General features: G+C 44.3%; 1 protein-coding gene across 1 annotated transcript; it reads right to left on the bottom strand.

Moving 5' to 3' along the window:
* Window positions 1-8425: 8425 nt before the first annotated feature.
* LOC102184129 (melanoma-associated antigen B16-like) lies at window positions 8426-13397 on the bottom strand. Its single transcript, XM_018044064.1, has 3 exons — window positions 13378-13397; window positions 10458-10526; window positions 8426-9347 (listed from the first exon to the last, which is right to left on the bottom strand). Exons 1-3 carry the CDS (start codon window positions 13395-13397, stop codon window positions 8426-8428), a joined length of 1011 nt encoding a protein of 336 aa, XP_017899553.1.
* Window positions 13398-19883: the final 6486 nt, after the last annotated feature.

The raw sequence follows: 19883 nt of genomic DNA on the forward strand, positions 1-19883 counted from the left end.
GCAGACTGAGAATTTTCTCCTTGCTTGTGATACATGGCCAGAATCTTTTATGAGCCTCTGCTATGTTCTACATGACTGAACATCCTGTACAGGTAGGTGTCTTTTGGCATGCTGCAAACCAGGACTTTCCTGTACAACAGGTACACAGACAAGGGGCAGTAGAAGGATGGTTGTTTTAGTCAGCTCAGGCTGTTTTAACAAGATACATCAGCTTTTATACATCAACTTTGTGGTTTAAACAACAGAAATTTATATGTCTTCTGGGGGTCCGTGAAGTCCAAGATCAGGCTGCTAATGGACTTGGTGTCTGGAGAGGACCTTCTTCTTGGCTTGAAGACAGTTATCTTCTCATTCTATTGTAACATGGCCAAGAGAAATCTCTAGCCTATTTTTCTCTTCTTATAAAGGCACTACTCTCATCATAGAGGTTCCACCATCATGACCTCATCAAAACCTAATTACCTGCCAAATGCTCCACTTCCTAATACTACCAAAATGGGGGGTATGTTTTCAACATATGAATTTGTGGGGGACATAAACATACAGTTCACAACAAAGTTTTTTTTTGTTGTTTTTAAACAGAGCTAGCCATGGATGGAGGAGCCTGGTAGGCTGCGGTCCATGGGGTCGCTAAGAGTCAGACACAACTGAGCAACTTCACTTTCACTTTTCACTTTCATGCATTGGAGAAGGAAATGGCAACCCACTCCAGTGTTCTTGCCTGGAGAGTCCCAGGGATGGGGGAGCCTGGTGGGCTGCCGTCTATGGGGTCGCAGAGTCAGATACGACTGAAGCGACTTAGCAGCAGCAGCAGCAACAGCAGCAGCATGTCTGCTAAAGAACCATTTTCATCTCCCAGAAAGACTACAGAGATTTTAAGAATTTAGCCTCTGTAGACATTTGATTACACAGAGATTTCTATGGTCTTTCCTTATCTATTATTTATGATGAAGGTTTTGGTTTTTAACCAGATAGATAAGCACATCCATCTATGTATGTGTTCAGTGGTCAATTTCAAAAAGACATCCCATTAAAGTCCTACTGCAAATATTATGGTGGTTTCAAAAATAGTGTATCTAACTTCAGAGTTACGTTCCAATAGCCAGTAGATTATATGCCAAATCACACTCTACTAACAAGCACATTTGGAAAACACTTTGATATTCTGTTAAATATACCTGGGGAAATGAACATGTATTAGCTTCCCAGGGCTATCTGTAAATCTTAATGAGAATTCCATCTCGTGGTCCTCTTCTGCCTTCTGGTTATCACCAGCAATCCTTGGTATTCCTTGCATTATAAATGCATCACTCCAATCTCTGCCTCCATCCTTCGTATCACCTTCTTCTCTGTGATTCTGTATGTCATATCTCCCTTTCTTTGTTCTTATTTGTACACCATTCATTGTATTTATGGCCTACCCTAAATCCAAGATAATCTCAAGATTCCTAACATAATTACATCTGCAAAGACTATTTCCAAATAAGGTCACATACACAGATACTGGAAATTAGGACTTGGATATATCTATATCTATATCTGTATATATCTTAAATACATATCTTTTGGGGGGTCACCATTTAACTCACTACAGATCAGTATAATCTACACTGTCTATTTGAACTTTCCAAACTGAACTTCAAAGTTGAAGGGGCTGTTGCTATCAGGGCTCCAGAGTGAAGATGAAACAGTAAGGGTACTTTTGCAGGGAGTAGGAATGTTCTCTGTTAGGGGGAAGGCAGTGGTGGTGCTGGGTCATCCACTGGGAACAGGGTACAGCTTTCAGATGAGGAGACAGTGAGGCGCTGTCCAGCAGACCAGGTTCCAGAACTGGACAAGAGGGCACACTGGGGAAGATAAGGGAAAGTGTGCTGTAATTCAGGATATTGCTAGAACTGGACACAAATGCCAGCATCTGGGTAGAGTTAAGTATGAAGGTATCCCAGGTCTCTAAGCAAGAGGATCCTAGAAAACAAAGTTCAGACAATCCCCAAATTATGTCTTATTCTCATTTTCTCTTCATTTTTGTTTAGTACCTTGTCACGTGGTCCTTCTTTTTGTCACCCGAGAGGTTACACAGTACTCATAAGAGAATGGACTAAAAGATAGACCTGCCGTAAGCTAGGAGGTTATGGGCCCTAGATGAATTCAGACCATAGTCTAGTCTCAGCCCTATCACTTACTAGAAATATAATCTTGGGGAAATTACCAACACTATAAGCCTTGGATGCATCCTCTATAAAATGGGTTTGATAAGCCCTCTTATAGGACTGCTGGAATGTATGGAAAATAAGAAAAGCATCTAGCACAGTGGCATTTATTAGGTCTTTAATGAATGGCAATTATTTCTAGTATTATTTTGTCCCCAGACCTTACTACCCTCTCTTCTGGGATTTTGTTTTTATCCAGGATGTCCCAAATAATATACAGATAATCAAATCAGGAAAAAATGCAGTTTCACAAAATTCACTGAATTTTTCCTCTTAGAGGATTATTAATTTGGGATATGAGTAAATTTCCCCAGCTAATATAACTCAAAGCTCCTAGAATTGAAGTCAAATTCTTTCTTTCTCTCCCAGCTACTCATCCATCCAAAATACTATTTTCATTCATTTGACTGCCACCAAAGTCTAGACCTTGCTAAGATTTGGCCTAATTACACTCAAGATGGGATGGACTTACCTCCTGGCTCAGACATTAAAGAATCTGCCTGCAATGTGGGAAACCTGGGTTTGATCCCTGGGTCTGGAAGATCCCCTGGAGAAGGAATGGTTACCCACTACAATATTCTTGTCTGGTGAATTTCATGGGCTGAGGAGCCTAACAGGCTATAGTCCATGGGGCCACAGAGAGTTGAACATGACTGAGGGACTAACACTTTCACACTCAAGCTTCCCAGGTGGGGCTAGTGGGAAAGAACCTACCTGCCAATGGAGGAGACGTAAGAGACGTGGGTGGAATCTGCTTGCAATGTGGGAGATCTGGGTTTGATCGCTGGGTCACAAAGATCTCCTAGAGGAGGGCATGGCAACCCACTCCAGTATTCTTGCCTGGAGAATCCCATGGACAGAGGGGCCTGGCGGGCTGCAGTCCATAGGGTCAGAAAGGGTCAGACACGATTGAAGTGACTTAGTACACATGCACACTCAAGATAATCTATCTTTAATGGGATCTTAACAGAGTTGGCTCTGACTCTCTTAGGCCAGGGACAGGAATGCCAGCTTAGTGGCTTCTGGGTATCACCTCAAGAGAGTATCACCCTATTCTCAAGAAATCACTGCAGAGCCTTCAAGCACTGTATTCACTGCACTGGAACAAGAGTTTGGGGTACCTCTCATACCTGCCCCAGGTAGGGATTTCCCTCTGGTTTATCTCTGATCCAAAAGAAACTACTAAGCAATTTTCCATTCCATGCTCTTCTCTCACCTCTAAAACACACAGTCTAAGAGTCTGGCCTCTGCCATCACCCATAGCTTACTAATAATTAGCTTTCATAGAAAAAATGCAGTTTCCCAAAGAACCAAACTGCCCTAGCTCAGGGCATTTCCACTTGACTGCTCCCATCTGGAGTCCTACCTCCTTACTCTTTTTTTCAACTGTTGTTTAGGTAATGGAGGATATCTTACTTTCTTCCTGATATTATTGCTTCTCCTAACCTCTTCCTTTCTCTGGGCAGGAGTAGGTCTTGCTTATCCTCAGATTTCCACTGTTATCACAGTGCTTTCTAAAGAAAATATATCCAGTTAATGTTTGATGAATAAATGAGTCAGTGAGTAGATTTTTATTTACTAAGATTAAGATCACTCTTTCTTTTCTGAATAAGCCAAGCAAATTCAAGTATATATCTTTTAATTTTACTGAACAAAATCAAATCAAATCCCTTATGATTATACAGTAGAAGTGAGAAATATATTTAAGGGACTAGATCTGATAGACAGAGTGCCTAATGAACTATGGACGGAGGTTCATGACATTGTACAAGAGACAAGGATCAAGACCATCCCCATGGAAAAGAAATAGAAAAAAGCAAAATGGCTGTCTGAGGAGGCCTTACAAATAGCTGTGAAAAGAAGAAAAGTGAAAAACAAAGGAGAAAAGGAGAGAAAAAAGGATCTGAATGCAGAGTTACAAAGAATAGCAAGGAGAGATAAGAAAGCCTTCCTCAGTAATCAATGCAAAGAAATAGAGAAAAACAACAGAGTGGGAAAGACTAGAGATCTCTTCAAGAAAATTAGTGATACCAAGGGAACATTTCATGCAAAGATGGGCTCAATAAAGGACAGAAATGTTATGGACCTAACAGAAGCAGAAGATATTAAGAAGAGGTGGCAAGAATACACAGAAGAACTGTACAAAAAAGAGCTTCACGATCCAAATAATCATGATGGTGTGATCACTCACCTAGAGCCAGACATCCTGGACTGTGAAATCAAGTGGGCCTTAGAAAGCATCACTATAAACAAAGATAGTGGAGGTGATGGTATTCCAGTTGAGCTATCTCAACTCCTGAAAGATGATGCTGTGAAAGTGCTGCACTCAATATGCCAGCAAAATTTGGAAAACTCAGCAGTGGCCACAGGACTGGAAAAGGTCAGTTTTCATTCCAATCCCAAAGAAAGACAATGCCAAAGAATGCTCAAACTACCGCACAATTGCACTCATCTCACATGCTAGTAAAGTAATGCTCAAAATTCTCCAAGCCAGGCTTCAGCAGTACGTGAACTGTGAACTTCCAGATGTTCAAGCTGGTTTTAGAAAAGGCAGAGGAACCAGAGATCAAATTGCCAACATCTGCTGGATCATCGAAAAAGCAAGAGAGTTCCAGAAACACATCTGTTTTGTTGACTATGCCAAAGCCTTTGACTGTGTGGACCACAATAAACTGTGGAAAATTCTGAAAGAGATGGGAATACCAGATCACCTGATCTGCCTCTTGAGAAACTTATATGCAGGTCAGGAAGCAACAGTTAAAACTGGCCATGGAACAACAGACTGGTTCCAAATAGGAAAAGGAGTACGTCAAGGCTGTATATTGTCACCCTGCTTGTTTAACTTATATGCAGAGTACATCATGAGAAATGCTGGGCTGGAAGAAGCACAAGCTGGAATCAAAATTGCAAGGAGAAATATCAATAACCTCAGATATTCAGATGACACCACCCTTATGGCAGAAAGTGAAGAGGAACTAAAAAGCCTCTTGATATATCTACCTAAAGAAACAAAAGACCCATATATAGAAAACTATAAACACTGGTGAAAGAAATCAAAGAGGACACAAATAGATGGAGAAATATACCATGTTTGTGGATCGGAAGAATCAATATAGTGAAAATGAGTATACTACCCAAAGCAATCTACAGATTCAATGCAATCCCTATCAAGCTACCAGTAGTATTTTTCACAGAACTAGAGCAAATAATTTCAAGATTTGTATGGAAATACAAAAAACCTCAAATAGCCAAAGCAATCTTGAGAAAGAAGAGTGGACCTGGAGGAATCAACCTGCCTGACTTCAGGCTCTACTACAAAGCCACAGTCATCAAGACAGTATGGTACTGGCACAAAGACAGAAATATAGATCAATGGAACAAAACAGAAAGCCCAGAGATAAATCCACACACCTATGGACACCTTATCTTCGACAAAGGAGGCAAGAATATACAATGGAGTAAAGACAATCTCTTTAACAAGTGGTGCTGGGAAAACTGGTCAACCACTTGTAAAAGAATGAAACTAGATCACTTTCTAACACCACACACAAAAATAAACTCAAAATGGATTAAAGATCTAAATATAAGACCAGAAACTTTTATAGTTATAAAACTCCTAGAGGAGAACATAGGCAAAACACTCTCTGACATAAATCACAGCAGGATCCTCTATGACCCACCTCCCAGAATACTGGAAATAAAAGCAAAAATAAACAAATGGGATCTAATTAAAATGAAAAGCTTCTGCACAACAAAGGAAACTATAAGCAAGGTGAAAAGACAGCCTTCAGAATGGGAGAAAATAATAGCAAATGAAGCAACTGACAAACAACTAATCTCAAAAATATACAAGCAACTCCTGCAGCTCAATTCCAGAAAAATAAAGGACCCAGTTAAAAAATGGGCCAAAGAACTAAATAGACATTGCTCCAAAGAAGACATCCAGATGGCTAACAAACACATGAAAAGATGCTCAACATCACTCATTATCAGAGAAATGCAAATCAAGACCACAATGAGGTACCATTTCACACCAGTCAGAACGGCTGTGATCCAAAAGTCTACAAGCAATAAATGCTGGAGAGGATGTGGAGAAAAGGGAACCCTCTTACACTGTTGGTGGGAATGCAAACTAGTACAGCCACTATGGAGAACAGTGTGGAGATTCATTAAAAAACTGGAAATAGAACTGCCTTATGACCCAGCAATCCCACTGCTGGGCATACACACCGAGGAAACCAGAATTGAAAGAGGCACGTGTACCCCAGTGTTCATTGCAGCACTGTTTATAATAGCCAGGACATGGAAACAACCTAGATGTCCATCAGCAGATGAATGGATAAGAAAGCTGTGGTACATATACACAGTGGAGTATTACTCAGCCATTAAAAAGAATACATTTGAATCAGTTCTAATGAGGTAGATGAAACTGGAGCCAATTATGCAGAGTGAATTAAGCCTGAAAGAAAAACACCTATACAGTATACTAACACATATATATGGAATTTAGAAAGATGATAACGATAACCTTGTATGTGAGACAGCAAAAGAGACACAGATGTATAGAACAGTCTTTTGGACTCTGTGGGAGAGGGTGAGGGTGGGATGATTTGGGAGAATGGCATTCAAACATGTATAATCTCATGTAAGAAACGAATTGCCACTCTAGGTTCAAAGCAGGATACAGGATGCTTGGGACTGGTGCACTGGGATTTCCCAGAGAGATGGTATGAGGAGGGAGGTGGGAGGGGGGTTCAGGATTGGGAACACATGTACACCCATGGTGGATTCATGTTGATGTATGACAAAACCAATACAGTATTGTAAAGTAAAATAAATTTTTGAAAAAAGAGAGAAAAATAAAAAGCCTCTTGATGAAAGTGAAAGAGGAGAGTGCAAAAGTTAGCTTAAAGCTCAACATTCAGAAAACGAAGATCATGGCAACTGGTCCCATAACTTCATGGCAGATAGATGGGGAAACAGTGGAAACAGGGTCAGACTTTTTATTGGTGGGGGGGAGGGGTCTCCAAAATCACTGCAGATGGTGATTGCAGCCAGGAAATTAAAAGATGCTTACTCCTTGGAAGGAAAGTTATGACCAACCTAGATAGCATATTGAAAAGCAGAGGTATTACTTTGCCAACAAAGGTCCGTCTAGTCAAGGCTATGATTTTTCCAGTGGTCATGTATGGATGTGAGGTTTGGATTGTGAAGAAGGCTGAGCACTGAAGAGTTGATGCCTTTGAACTGTGATGTTGGAGAAGACTCTTGAGAGTCCCTTGGACTGCAAGGAGATCCAACCAGTCCATCCTAAAGGAGATCAGACCTGGGTGTTCATTGGAAGGACTGACGTTAAAGCTGAAACTCCAGTACTTTGGCCACCTCATGCAAAGAGTTGACTCATTGGAAAAGACCTTGATGCTGGGAGGGATTAGGGGCAGGAGGAGAAGGGGACTACAGAGGATGAGAAGGCTAGATGGCATCACCAACTCAATGGACATGAGTTTGAGTGAACTCCGGTGCTGGTGATGGACAGGGAGGCCTGGCGTGCTGTGATTCATGGAGTCACAAAGAGTCGGACACGACTGAGCAACTGAACTAAACTGATTGAGACTAAAATAGCTAAAGGGAATCCAAAAATTAAGATTTGTTAAGATTATGCCTATTTTCTTGAATAAGCCATGCAAGTACAGGTATATATTTTAATATTACAGAATAATACACTAAAGTGGTTAAGATAATCCAAAAAGTAGGGTTTGTCTAGATTACTCTTTCTTTCTTGAATAAGCCATACAAGTCCAGGTATACATATCTTAAATTTTACAGAACAGTAGACTAAAGTGGTATGGGAATCCAAAAATGAGCCATGTTTTACATTTTTTCTCTATTGCCTGCTGAGTTTTTCCACATTTCCAAGAAAATCCCAGTATCACGTTATCTTGTTTCAGGTCACAAAATACAATGGAAGGTTCCCCAACTTGTTTTGCAAAATATCAAAACTCTTATTCTTGAATCTGATAAATGTTTAGCAATAAATGTGATCAACATCATTCATAAACAGATTCTAAAGTCAATAAGCCTATTCAAAGGAAGAGTATTTGAAAAAAAAGTATTAAAAGGGAAGAAAAAATGATAAACTTTTAAGTCAGCAATACAGAACAGGAAAACAAAGTTGTTGCACAGAGTGTTCTCCCCAGCCTGACCCCGACTCTCCTCTACTTAGAAACCTGACTGCCCTCTTCAAACACAGTTTCTTCAGTTGGGTCAGGAATTACTAGCAAATGCTGCACAATAAACATGGCAGTATTACTATCCATAGAGTTATTTCTGGCCCCAGCTCTCTCTTCCTCATCTCTTAAAGCCTCCTCGTAGCAGTCTGAGAAGGAAATGAGGTCAATCCATTTGATCTTGGCCAAAAATTCCAAAACTTTCAGCTTGCTGGTTTCAGCATAGGACCTTGGACCCCACCGGAATTCGTACCATGAAGGATCACTATTAGACACCATCCGGTACTCTAGAGAATTCTCCTGCACCCAGTTTCTGGTGATGAGCTTCCTAGGCTCCCCATAAATGAAATGCTTCCTCCCAGCTTTGATGCCTATCATATTCAAGAAATTCCAGATGTTTTCCTCAGGGACACAGTTCCCCTCTATGAATATCACACCCAGAATGATTATCAGAAGGCCACTTGTAGGCATGTTCTGATCATCACTAACTATCTTATCATGTGTGAGGCCTAATGAGTTGAAAAGGATGTAGCAGTGGGTTTTAGGGTCCACTTCCTTCACATCAATGCCAGAGATCACCTCTAGGCACTTAGAAGCTTTCTCAAAGGTCACAAGGAATTGTTTGTTATCCCTTTTGATGACAACCTTTAGCATTTCTGCCTTTGTTATGGGCTCCTTCTGTTGATATTTGAGAATCATTAAATGAACCAAATTAGCCACCTTCTCATTTAGCAGGTCTCTGGGCAAGGATTTGGTGTCTTCTGAGGCCTGGTGAAAGCCTGTGCCCTCCTCTTCTTGGCTGCTGGAGTCTTCATCTGATGTGCTGCATGATGTGGAAGAGAAGAAGCTCCCGGGACTCTCCGGAGGCTCCTGCTCCTCCTCCTCCTCCTGCTGCTTCTCCTCCTCGTGCACCTTCTCCTCCTCCTGCTCCATCTCCTCCTCCTCCTGCTGCTCCGTCTCCACCTCCTGCTGCTTCTCCTCCTGCTCCTCCTCCTCCTTCTCCTCCTGCTCCTCTTTCTCCTCCTTCTGCTCCTTCCCCTCCTGCTGCTTCTCCTCCTCCTGCTCCATCTCTTCCTCCTCCTCCTCCTTCTGCTCCTTCTCCTCCTCCTGCTCCTTCTCCTCCTGCTGATCCTCTTTCTCCTCCTCCTGCTCCTCCTCCTTCTCCCTCTGCTCCTTCTCTTCCTCCTGCTCTTTCTCCTCCTCCTGCTGCTGCTGCTCCTCCTCCTTTTCCTCCTGCTCCTCTCCTGCTTTTTCTCCTCCTCCTGCTTCTCCTCTGGTGTGCCCAATATCAGTGGAGAGGAAGGGATGGGGGCAAGGAGATGGGTAGGAGAAGGTGAAAGAGCAAGAAGAAATGGAGAAGGTCTCCTCCTCCTCAGGTATGGAATCCTGAACCATCAGCAGGCCTTGTATCTCACTTAGGGTATGAAAGCCTGGCTCAAAAGTGAGGCGTGGACGCTTTGGAGAATAAGGCATGATAACTCTTGTTGGAGGGAGCAGGTGGAAGTGTTAGCAGGATGGTGGGAGATGGGATCCCACGGGCCTGAAGGAGAAAGAGGGTCAGCAGCCTCATCAGAGAAATGTACTCTTGGCAGCTCTGACAAAGGCTGACTTACAGATCTCCTCTTTAGGGAGTTCTCTAGGGCCTCACAGGGCTCCTGTCTCCCTGGACAGTTTGTTCCCTGGGAACCTGTAAGAGGATGTTAGAAAGCTCCTCAGAGTGCAGCCAACCAGCACAGCCCAAGGCTTCCAGGGATGACTATGGCAGGTGGGGTCAGGCACTGTGACATCCCTTCGGTTCTGGAATAGGTGGGGTCCTTGGTAGACATTCAGAATATGCACCTCAACTTGACTTCTCAGCACTGCCTGGGCTTCCTCTGCTCTGCTGACCTGAGGACATGTGCCTCACACCAAGGCCCTTACCTCATAGTTCCTGGAGCCCCTGACAGGTGAGGAGGGGTTGAGTTCTGTGAGGTCATTGCTGTTCTGGAGTGGATGATCCCCTCCATGCTAAGGTTCTTACCTTTGCTCTAACAAGGCTTGTGCCCCCTCTTTCCCTGCCTCCGCTAGCTTAAGACAAAAGCTTACATTCCTGAGACAGATGAGAAGTGAAGGGGTAACACTTTCGGCCACACCTGCCCAGGGCCTTTCAGGGTGATAGCAGGTGCTGAATGAAGTTTGTGGGTTCCCCCTCTCTCCTAGCTGAGGGTTACCCTCATTCCTCACACTGCTGGTTGGTTCTGGGACTCCCTCTGCTGTCGTGAGTCTGGCCCCTTCAGAACAAGCCCTCACCTGCCTGAGAAGACCAAGAAGGAAGTAAGTGTACACCATCTGACCACTGTGCCCAGGGCTCCCCAGGGCTGACCACAGGGGCGGGGCAGAGCTGGGTATGCCTTGGGTCCTCAGGTGAGAGTGTGCCCTCAGTCCTCATTCAGAGTCCCTACCTTAAACTCTGGCAGAGTCCAGGACTCTTCCCTCTGCTGAGCTGATGTAGCTTCCCCACAGATGGCCACTTCCTCAGAATGAGAACTTCACCTCCCTGAAAAATCCATGGGCAAAAATGAAGCACTACATCTTACCACCCTTGCTAGGTCCTTCCAGTGCTAAAAGCAAGTGCTGGGCCCCATGTGTCCTCTGGTAGGGCTATCTTCAGTCTTCCCTCATCGTATCCATTTTTACCTTGACAGGGCGTAGACCACCCCCTGCTGACTGGACATTACTGCCTCAGACCATGACCTCACCTTTCTGAGACAACTTTCTCACCCTTGGATAAAGTGGAGGCATATCATATACAACCAACCCTGCCTGAATCCTTCCAGACCTAAGGACAAGAGATAGCTAGACTCCATGGGGTCTCTTCTTTCTGGGATTGAAAGTGCCTTTGGTCCTCACCAAGTGTCCTTACCTTGACTCTGGTAGAGTCTGGGACTTTTCCCTCTTCTGATCTGACGTGACTCCTTCAGCTGACCTGTCTTCTCACTCACACCAAGGCCTTCACCTCAAGACCTAAACACACTCAAGACAAAAGTAAAGAGACATTACATCCAACCACCCCTGGTTGGGGGTCTCCCATGGCTGGCAGCAGGGGCTGGGCTTCCTCTTCTAAGATAGGTAATTCCCTCTGTCTTCCCTCAATGTATTCTTTACTCCTGGAGGGCCTTGCCCACTTTAGGTGGTGACCTGAAATCATCCTTCTCAGACCAAGGTTTTATCTCCCAGGGACACTTCCACATACCCCTTGCAGGGAGTGAGGGTACACCACATCTGAGCATTACTGCCTAGATCCTTCCAGGGTGGATAGTGGGGACAGAGTGGAGTTTCTGTGAGACCCCTTCTGTCTGTGTTAGGGAGTAACCTTAGGCCCCTTCTTCAAGGCCTTTACCTTACCTTGACTCCTCAGATTCTGGAACTGCCCCCTTGGCTGATGTCATCAGCTCAGACCAAAGTGTTCATCTCCCTGGGACACCTCATACAAAGTAAAAAGACACAATGTCCAGCCACCCCTGCCTGGGGTCTGTCCTGGCATAGGGAATGTACTCAATCCTTGCTCAAAGTATTCATCTGTACCCCTGGCAAGGCTTGTCCTACCCTCCGCTGACCTAAAGTTTTCTGCTCCAACCCAGACCTCACCTCCCTGAGACACTCTATCCCCTGAACTCCTGGTAGACCTTTTGGCAGAAGTGAGAGTTCATCCCCTCTGTTCATCCCTACTTGGATCCTCGCAGGGCTGAGATTCTGTGGCATCCTTCTTTTCAGGGAAGGGGGGGTCTTCAGGCCTCTCAGTGGCCCTTACCTTGATTCCTGACAGAGCCTGAAACTCCTCCCTGTTCTCAACTGATGTGTCCCCCCTTCAAAGGGATGCCCTCACCTCTCTGAGATGCCCATTCCCCAGGAAAAGTTAGGAAATGCCACATCTGTCCAACCCTGCCTGTGGTCTCCTGGGGCTGACAAGAGGAGCAGAGCTGGGCTGGGGCCCCTTCTCTTTAAGACAGATATTTTCAGGGCAGGCAAGGCCAAATCTACTTGGGGAGGGAGGTTCTCTCAATCCTCCCTCATAGTCCTCTCTCTTATCCAGAGGTCTACCCCTCAGAAAAAGTCTCACCTCCCTGAGACTCCCAGAGTGGAAGTCAATAAAGCCACATTTGGCATCCCTGCTACATGGCCTCGCAGGGCTGACAGCAGGGGCAGGTTTCTGGGAGACCCCTCTTCATAGGGTGGGAGGTCCTGTAGATCTTCCCTCAGAGTACTTACTTTGATGCCTGACAGCATGTGGCTCTCCTCCCTCTACTGATCTTAGGCACACCCACCAGACCCAGGTCTTCCATCCTGGGAAGCCCCCAGGAAAAAAAGTAGTCAGGGTCCAAATCCAGTAAGCATCCTTGGCTCTCCTGTGTTGGTGGCAAGGGCAGAGAACTGTTGGGTCCCATGTGTTCTTGTGTAGGGGGTGCCCCCAGTCCTTTATCTGACCTTGGGGAAGGCCTGCAATTTCTCCCTCTACCAAACTGTCCCTGCTCCTTCAGACTTGGTCCTCACTCCCCTGAGAACAACCAGAGAAACGTAAAGAGAGGCCACACCCTCCCTCCCCGACCTCCCACCATTTCCCATTCCACTCCCCTCCCCACCCCTCTGCCCAGCACCTCTGAAGGCTGAGAGTAGGGGCTGACCAGCATGTCTTCTGCAGCAGGGAGCTCTGGCCTGCTTAGGGTATTCCCACCACCCCACAGGCAAAGGCCTCTCTCCCCCGAGACCAGCCCCACCACGTCCTGAGGGAGCGAGGGCCACTGCTTCCAAGCCCCACGGCCGAATCCTCCAGGTGACTGGAGTGGCAGAGCAGGATTGGTGGGGCTCCTCGGCTGCAGAAGGTCCCCCCAACCCTGAGTTTCACATTCACACCCCACGGGCCCGCCTCCCCTCCTTCTCTTGACCTGAGGCCGTTCCCTCACCCTGCAACAACCATCGCCATGAGGCGCCAGACGGAAGTCAGAAGACAAAGAGGGGCGCAGCGCCCCCTAGGTCGCCTCAGGGCTGAGAGCAGGCGGGGAGGGCATCATGGGCCCCTGGGTCCCCAGGGGGACCCCTAAGTCTCACAGAGTGGAGAGGGAGCCTTCCTTTGCATCCTCACCTCCACGTCTCCCACCGAGTCCTCCACCGACGCCTCAGTGTCCCAGGCCTCTGGGCGCAAGTCAGGACACAACACACTCGGGACCCCTGCCTGAGACCTCCTGGGAAAGATGGCCGAGGCACAGCATGCCAGAGGGTCCCGTCCACGGGGGCCAAGGAGGCTGCTCTCCCCTGCTCTGGGTCCTCGCCTCAAAGGCCGGCAGGGCCTGGGCTCATTCCTTGGTGCCCCAAGTTCATCCTCCTCTAACAAGCCTCACCGCATGTCCAGGAAACCTACTGTGGGTTCTCAAAGCTGAAAGCAAGCACACGGTGGGGCTCCCTCCACCTGACCAGCAGTGGGCTTCTCCCACTTCTGGGTCCTCACCTGATAGACAACAGCTGGACTCCTTCTTCCCCAGCCTCTCAGAGCAGTCTCGTGTCCCTCAGACTCCAGGAGAAATGGGCCCGACACACCACCTCTGGAAGTCCTACGTACGGTCTCCCAGGGATGACTGCAGGGCTAAGGCGGGGCCAGGTTTCCCTGCCCCATCCACAAGGCGGATTTTCGGCTCTACCTATCAGACACAGCCAGCGTTCCCACTCATTCTGTGGGGCAGGGCTGGATTTCCAGCTCTACCTTACTAGACGCAACCAGGGTTCATTTCATGGCTGTCTGTGCGGCAGGGCAGGGTTTCCAGCTCTACTATGAAAAGTGGCCAGGTTTCTCCACCCCATCTGTAAGGCGAAGCCAGGGTTCCCACTCCTTCTGAGAGGCAGGGCCGAATTTGAAGCTCTACCTTAGGAGACACAGCCAGGTTTCTCTGTCGCATCTGTGAGGCAAAACCAGGGTTCCCACTCTTTCAGAGAGGCAGGGTTTCCAGCTCCACCTATGAGACACAGCCAGGGTTCCCGCTCTTTCTGCAGGGCAGAGTCCAGTTTCATGGCTCTGCCTGTGCAGCAGGGCAGGGTTTCCAGCTCTACTATGAGACATAGCCAGGTTTCCTTGCCCCATCTATGAGGCAGAGCCAGAGTTCCTGCTCTTTCTGCAGGGCACTGACAGGATTCCAGCTCTGGTGTGGAAAAGCCATGCAGTCCTAGCTCAGAGTCCTCATCTTGACTCTGGGCTCAGCCTGGGCTGCTTCCCTCCTGATCTCCAGAACAAGCCCCTACTCCTAGAGAATATCAAGGCATATGTGCCAGGGCTATGAAAGGTTGACAGCAGAGGCAGGGCAAGCTACTGGCCCGCCCTGAGATTGCAGGCATACCCTCAGATTTGTCCAAAATAGTATTTATATTTACTCCTGACAAGGCTTGTATGCCCTCCTTTTTGCTGACCTGATGATGCATCCTTTGGTCCAAAGTCACCATTTCTCTAAGCACCTCTCCAAAGAGGGCATGGGGGAGGGGCACTCTATCTGACTGGACTACCCAGGACATCCCATGCTGACTGTATGAGCAGCTTTTTGTGGGTCCCCCACTGTTTGGGAAGGGGCTCACCACAGTCCTTCCTCAAGATCCTCCTCTGGATGCCTGGCAAGGCCTGAGTCCCCTTCCCTCTCCTGACATGAAACAGGGCTCCTCAGAGCAAGGTCCTCAACTCTTTCTGATACCTTAGTGTATCAGAACCCCACACCCAGCCATCATGCTTTAGGACCTCCTAGAGTTGAAAGCAAATAAAGGGCTGGATTCTATAGTACCTTCTCTGTCTGGGGCAGGCTTCTAATTGCTCGTCCCTCAGGGTCTTCATCTTGATGTCTGTTGGTAATTGGATGATGACAGTGTTACTTGTCCCTACCTTCTGACCGCATCCAGTGACCACACCCTGAGGTTTCACAGGGCTGACCACAGAAAGAGGGCAGGAGTAGGGCCCAGTTCTTCAGACCCTCCAATCCTCTTTTAAGTCCTCACCTTGACAACTAGCAAGATCTAGACTCCTCCCCACTGCTAGCCTATGTCTGCCACCTTCAGACCAAGGCCTCTACCCTCCTGAGACCCCCCAAGCTGGAAATGAAGGGGGCTGCTCAGCCTGAGATCTATGCTTGAAGTCTCCCAGGACTGATATCAGCAGTGAAGCAGGGTTCTGTGGGGTACTCTCTGTTCTGGTATGGGTGCACCCCTCAGTCCTCTCTGAGAGTCCTCATCTTGTACCCTGGGTTCAACTAAATACAAAATGGGAAATTATCCCTTCCTGCCATCTCTGGCCATTTGCTCAAGTGCATCTCCTATAGAGAATGGTTTTAGATTCCAGGCTAGATGCTGTGTAAGAGAGTAGCAGCATCCATGAGAGAGATGAAGCCCAACTTCCTAATGGGTCTCTTCACTAGCCAGACTTAGATTTTAGAAACTTTTGTTCTAAAAAATGTATTTTCTACAAGGAAGAAGCTGAACAGTTGTGATTATGGAATATCCTGCCTCTTTTGAGCTTATCTAACTCTGCATTGTCCAATGATGTAATTTTCTTTTTTATAACCCTCATTCTTAGAAATATATTGTACATTGCACATCTCTACCAAATATATATGTAGAATATATGTGTGTGTGTTTGTGTGTATTTCATGAATATCTACCCTTACTGTGGGTGATTCATTGTGATACTCACTATTCCACTTTTAGTACATTTTTTATAGTCTGCTAAAATAGTACATTAAAAAAAAATCAGTCTTTACCCACTAAATGTCATACTGGATAAATCAATCCATTTTTCCTGCTGTCCTGTTGTCCTCAAGGATACTGGCATCTGGGGTCTGAGGTGCAGCCTCAGGTTACTATATTGAAGTAGGAGCAGAAGCTTTTAAACTTTACTCCTCCCTATACTGTCATCTTCCTTCTATTATAATCTATAAATTCTCTCCAACCTCTCTTAGGCCCAGGACTTCCTCATCCCAACACAAGTTCAACACAGTCCTCAGTCTTCCCCAGAGGTTTCTCATGTTTTGTTGCTTAGATTTTATTATGTACAGTTGTGAGATTTCTTTTTATTCTACCTTCTATGGTTTTCCAGGCTTGATTTTCGGAGAAGACAACGGGCCAAGTTTGATTGTCATCTTTGCAGCTACAAGTAAGGCATGAAATCTGTAAATGAGAATTGACATCTTTACAATGATGTATATCCCATCAGTAAGTATGAAATACTGCCCCATTTATCTGAGACTTACTTTACCTGAATTTATCAGTAAACTTTTATAGTTGCCTCCATAAAGATCTAAAATGTTTTTGTGATGATTCTTTTAAGGTACTTTTTGGATTTTATTGCTGTTGTGAATGGGATATTTTCGATTACATGTTCTAATCAGTTACTGCTTTTATGTGACAAGCCTCTGTCTTTTGCTATAGTGAATTTATACTTTCTGAGGTTTCTTGTTCATTTGAATATTCCACATGCTTATTCTTTAGAATTTTCTACACAGGTAATATCACCAAATAGTATAACTTTCTTTTCAATATTCATACCTCTTATTTATTTTGATATCCACAGTTCTGACTTTGTATTCCAGTATCATTTTAAATGATAAAGATGATAGCATGTATCTATTTATTTTCCCTGACTTTAATGGAAATGCTTCTACTATTTCACATTAAAGCATATTTGTTGTAGATCTAGGGGGATGGAAGGTCCCTTGTAACCTTAGTTTGCTAAAAGAATTCCCATGAACTTGCATTGAAATTTTCTATTATTTTTTAAAAATATACCCATTGAAGTAATGAAATGGTTTTCTTTTGTTATGGGCTGAATTGTGTACCCCCAGAATTCATATGTTGAAGTCCTAAACCTCAGCAATTCAGAATGTGACTGAATTTGGAGATAGGGCCTTTAAAGGGAAAACTGAGGTAAAATGAGGTCATAAGGATGGGGCCTAATCCAATATGACTGGAGTTCTTATAAGAAGAAGGGATGAGGAAACAGATGCACATAAAGAGAGACAGAAAGAGAAGACAGTCATCTACAAGCTGAAGAAAGTGATCTCAGGAGAAACCAATCCTGCCAACATATGGATAGTAGACTTGTAGCCTGCAGAATTATAAGGAAATAAATTTCTATTGTTTAAGCCACCTGGTCTCTGGTATTTTTGTATTGCAGTCCTAGCAAAGTAACACACTCCTTTAATTAGTTAATGTAGGGAATTATAACTGAAAGTATTTCCTAATGTTAAATCATGTTTTTATTTCTCAGACACTATCTCTTTGTTCATTTCATTCACTGCTGTGCTGAATATGCTATTAATCTATTTAAGGTATTTTCTGCCGTGTGAGTGAGTTTGGCTCAAATGTTATTTTCGTGGGGAGTCCTCATCTCGTTTTTGAATTAAGGAGAGCTAGCCTGGGGAAAATAGTTGAAAAACTGCCCACCATTTTATATGCTTTAGAAGAGGTTAATGACATGGTGATTTGGCTCTCTCTGACCATTTGATAAAATCGGCCTTCAAACTGCTTGTTTTGGAGCATATAAGGATGGTTTAAACTTTGAAAATAGTTTCAGTTTTTATTGTTCAGTTGGAAGTTTCTATTTCTTTATGAGGCGATTTGATCTTTATTTTCCTAAAAAGTCATTGCTTTCACTTAGGATTTCATATTTAATGACTTGATATTTATAATAAAAATTTTTATTACAGAAATCCTAAAACATACACAACAGTAAAGAGAATAGTATAATGAACCCAATATACCTGATACTCAGCATCAACAATCATTAATGCATGGCCAACATGGTTTTAATTATATATACCTCCATCTACTACCACCACCAATCTTTGCTTCTTGAATAATGTAAAACAAATTTAAGATATTATGCTGTTTCATCTCTAAATATTTCAGTATGCATTTTAAAGGATAAAATATGAACTCAACACAATTATAAACCCTAAAAATTTTTATTTATATATATATTTCTTAATTGCTTTCCTTCAAATTGGTGCCCAAATATGATCTATACATTGGTATTGCTTATTATGTCCCCAAGTTATTTTTAATCTACAGGTTTCCCCACACACATAACATTTTTCCATTACAATTAATTTTTGTTATTTAATGAAACACATACATATATCTTGTGTTCTGTCCTATTTCCCATAATCTGGATTTTGTGGATTGCAACACTTTAGTGTCTTTTAACATGTTCTTCAGCCTTCTGTACTTCTTTTCATTCCCAGTTAGAGGAGAGACTTGATCAGACTTTTTTGTGTGTGTGTATTTTCTTTTGTTTTCCAAGACTACTCCATAGGTGATGCTGTGTACTTCCAATGGTGGTTTAGTCACCAAGTCATGTCTGACTCTTTGTGACCCCATGGACTGTAGCCTGCCAGGCTCCTCTGTCCATGGGATTTTCCAGACAAGAATACTAGAGTGGGTTGCCATTTCCTTCCCAGGGGATCTTCCCCACCCAGGGATCAAACCTGGGTCTCCTGCATTGCAGGTGAATTCTTTGCCAACTTAGCTACCAGGAAAGCCCAAGTACTTCCAGTAGGAGGGTACATAATGTCTGGTTATCTCTCTTTGTGCTGATGCTGGCAGTCACTGATGACAATTATCCATTAATCCCTTAGGTCTTGAAGAATGATAATTTCTTATTCGCTCATTTCATTTTAATTTATTTGCTGAAATACCCCTATACTTATGTAGAAATTATTCTTTGTCCATCATCTGTTTATCCTGAGGGAAAGGTGTAATATTTGCTGTGTTCTCTTACTACATTTAAATCTCTTCTGCATCAATATTTTGTATAATTTTATCTAAGTTATATTGTTTATTTCTGATTTTATATTCAGTTCAGTTCAGTCACTCAGTCATGTCTGACTCTGCGACGCCATAAACCAACCACAGCACGCCAGGCCTCCCTGTCCATCACCAACTCCTGGAGTCCACCCAAACCCATGTCCACTGTGTCGGTGATGCCATCCAACCATCTCATCCTTCTCCTCCTGCCCTCAATCTTTCCCAGCATCAGGGTCTTTTCCAATGAGTCAGCTCTCCACATTAGGTGGCCAAAATGTTGGAATTTCAGCCTCAACATCAGTCCTACCAATGAACACCCAGGACTGATCTCCTTTAGGATGGACTGGTTGGATCTCCTTGCAGTCCAAGGGACTCTCAAGAGTCTTCTCCAACACCACAGTTCAAAAGCATCAATTCTTCTGTGCTCAGCTATATTCAGTAATCATATTTTAAAATTTTGTCTGTTTTATAAGATTTTCAAAGAATGGGCTTTTGTTATTTGACTCTACTGTTTTCCATTTCCTTATTTCTGCATTTACTTTCTTTATTTCCTACTTTATACTTCCTTAGGTTTAACATGCTATTTATTCCTTAGCTTCTTGAATGGCTTGGATGTTTCATACATTTCTTATTTTTTAAA

Source organism: Capra hircus (assembly GCF_001704415.2).
Source record: "Capra hircus breed San Clemente chromosome X unlocalized genomic scaffold, ASM170441v1, whole genome shotgun sequence".
Taxonomy (NCBI): Eukaryota; Metazoa; Chordata; class Mammalia; order Artiodactyla; family Bovidae; genus Capra; species Capra hircus.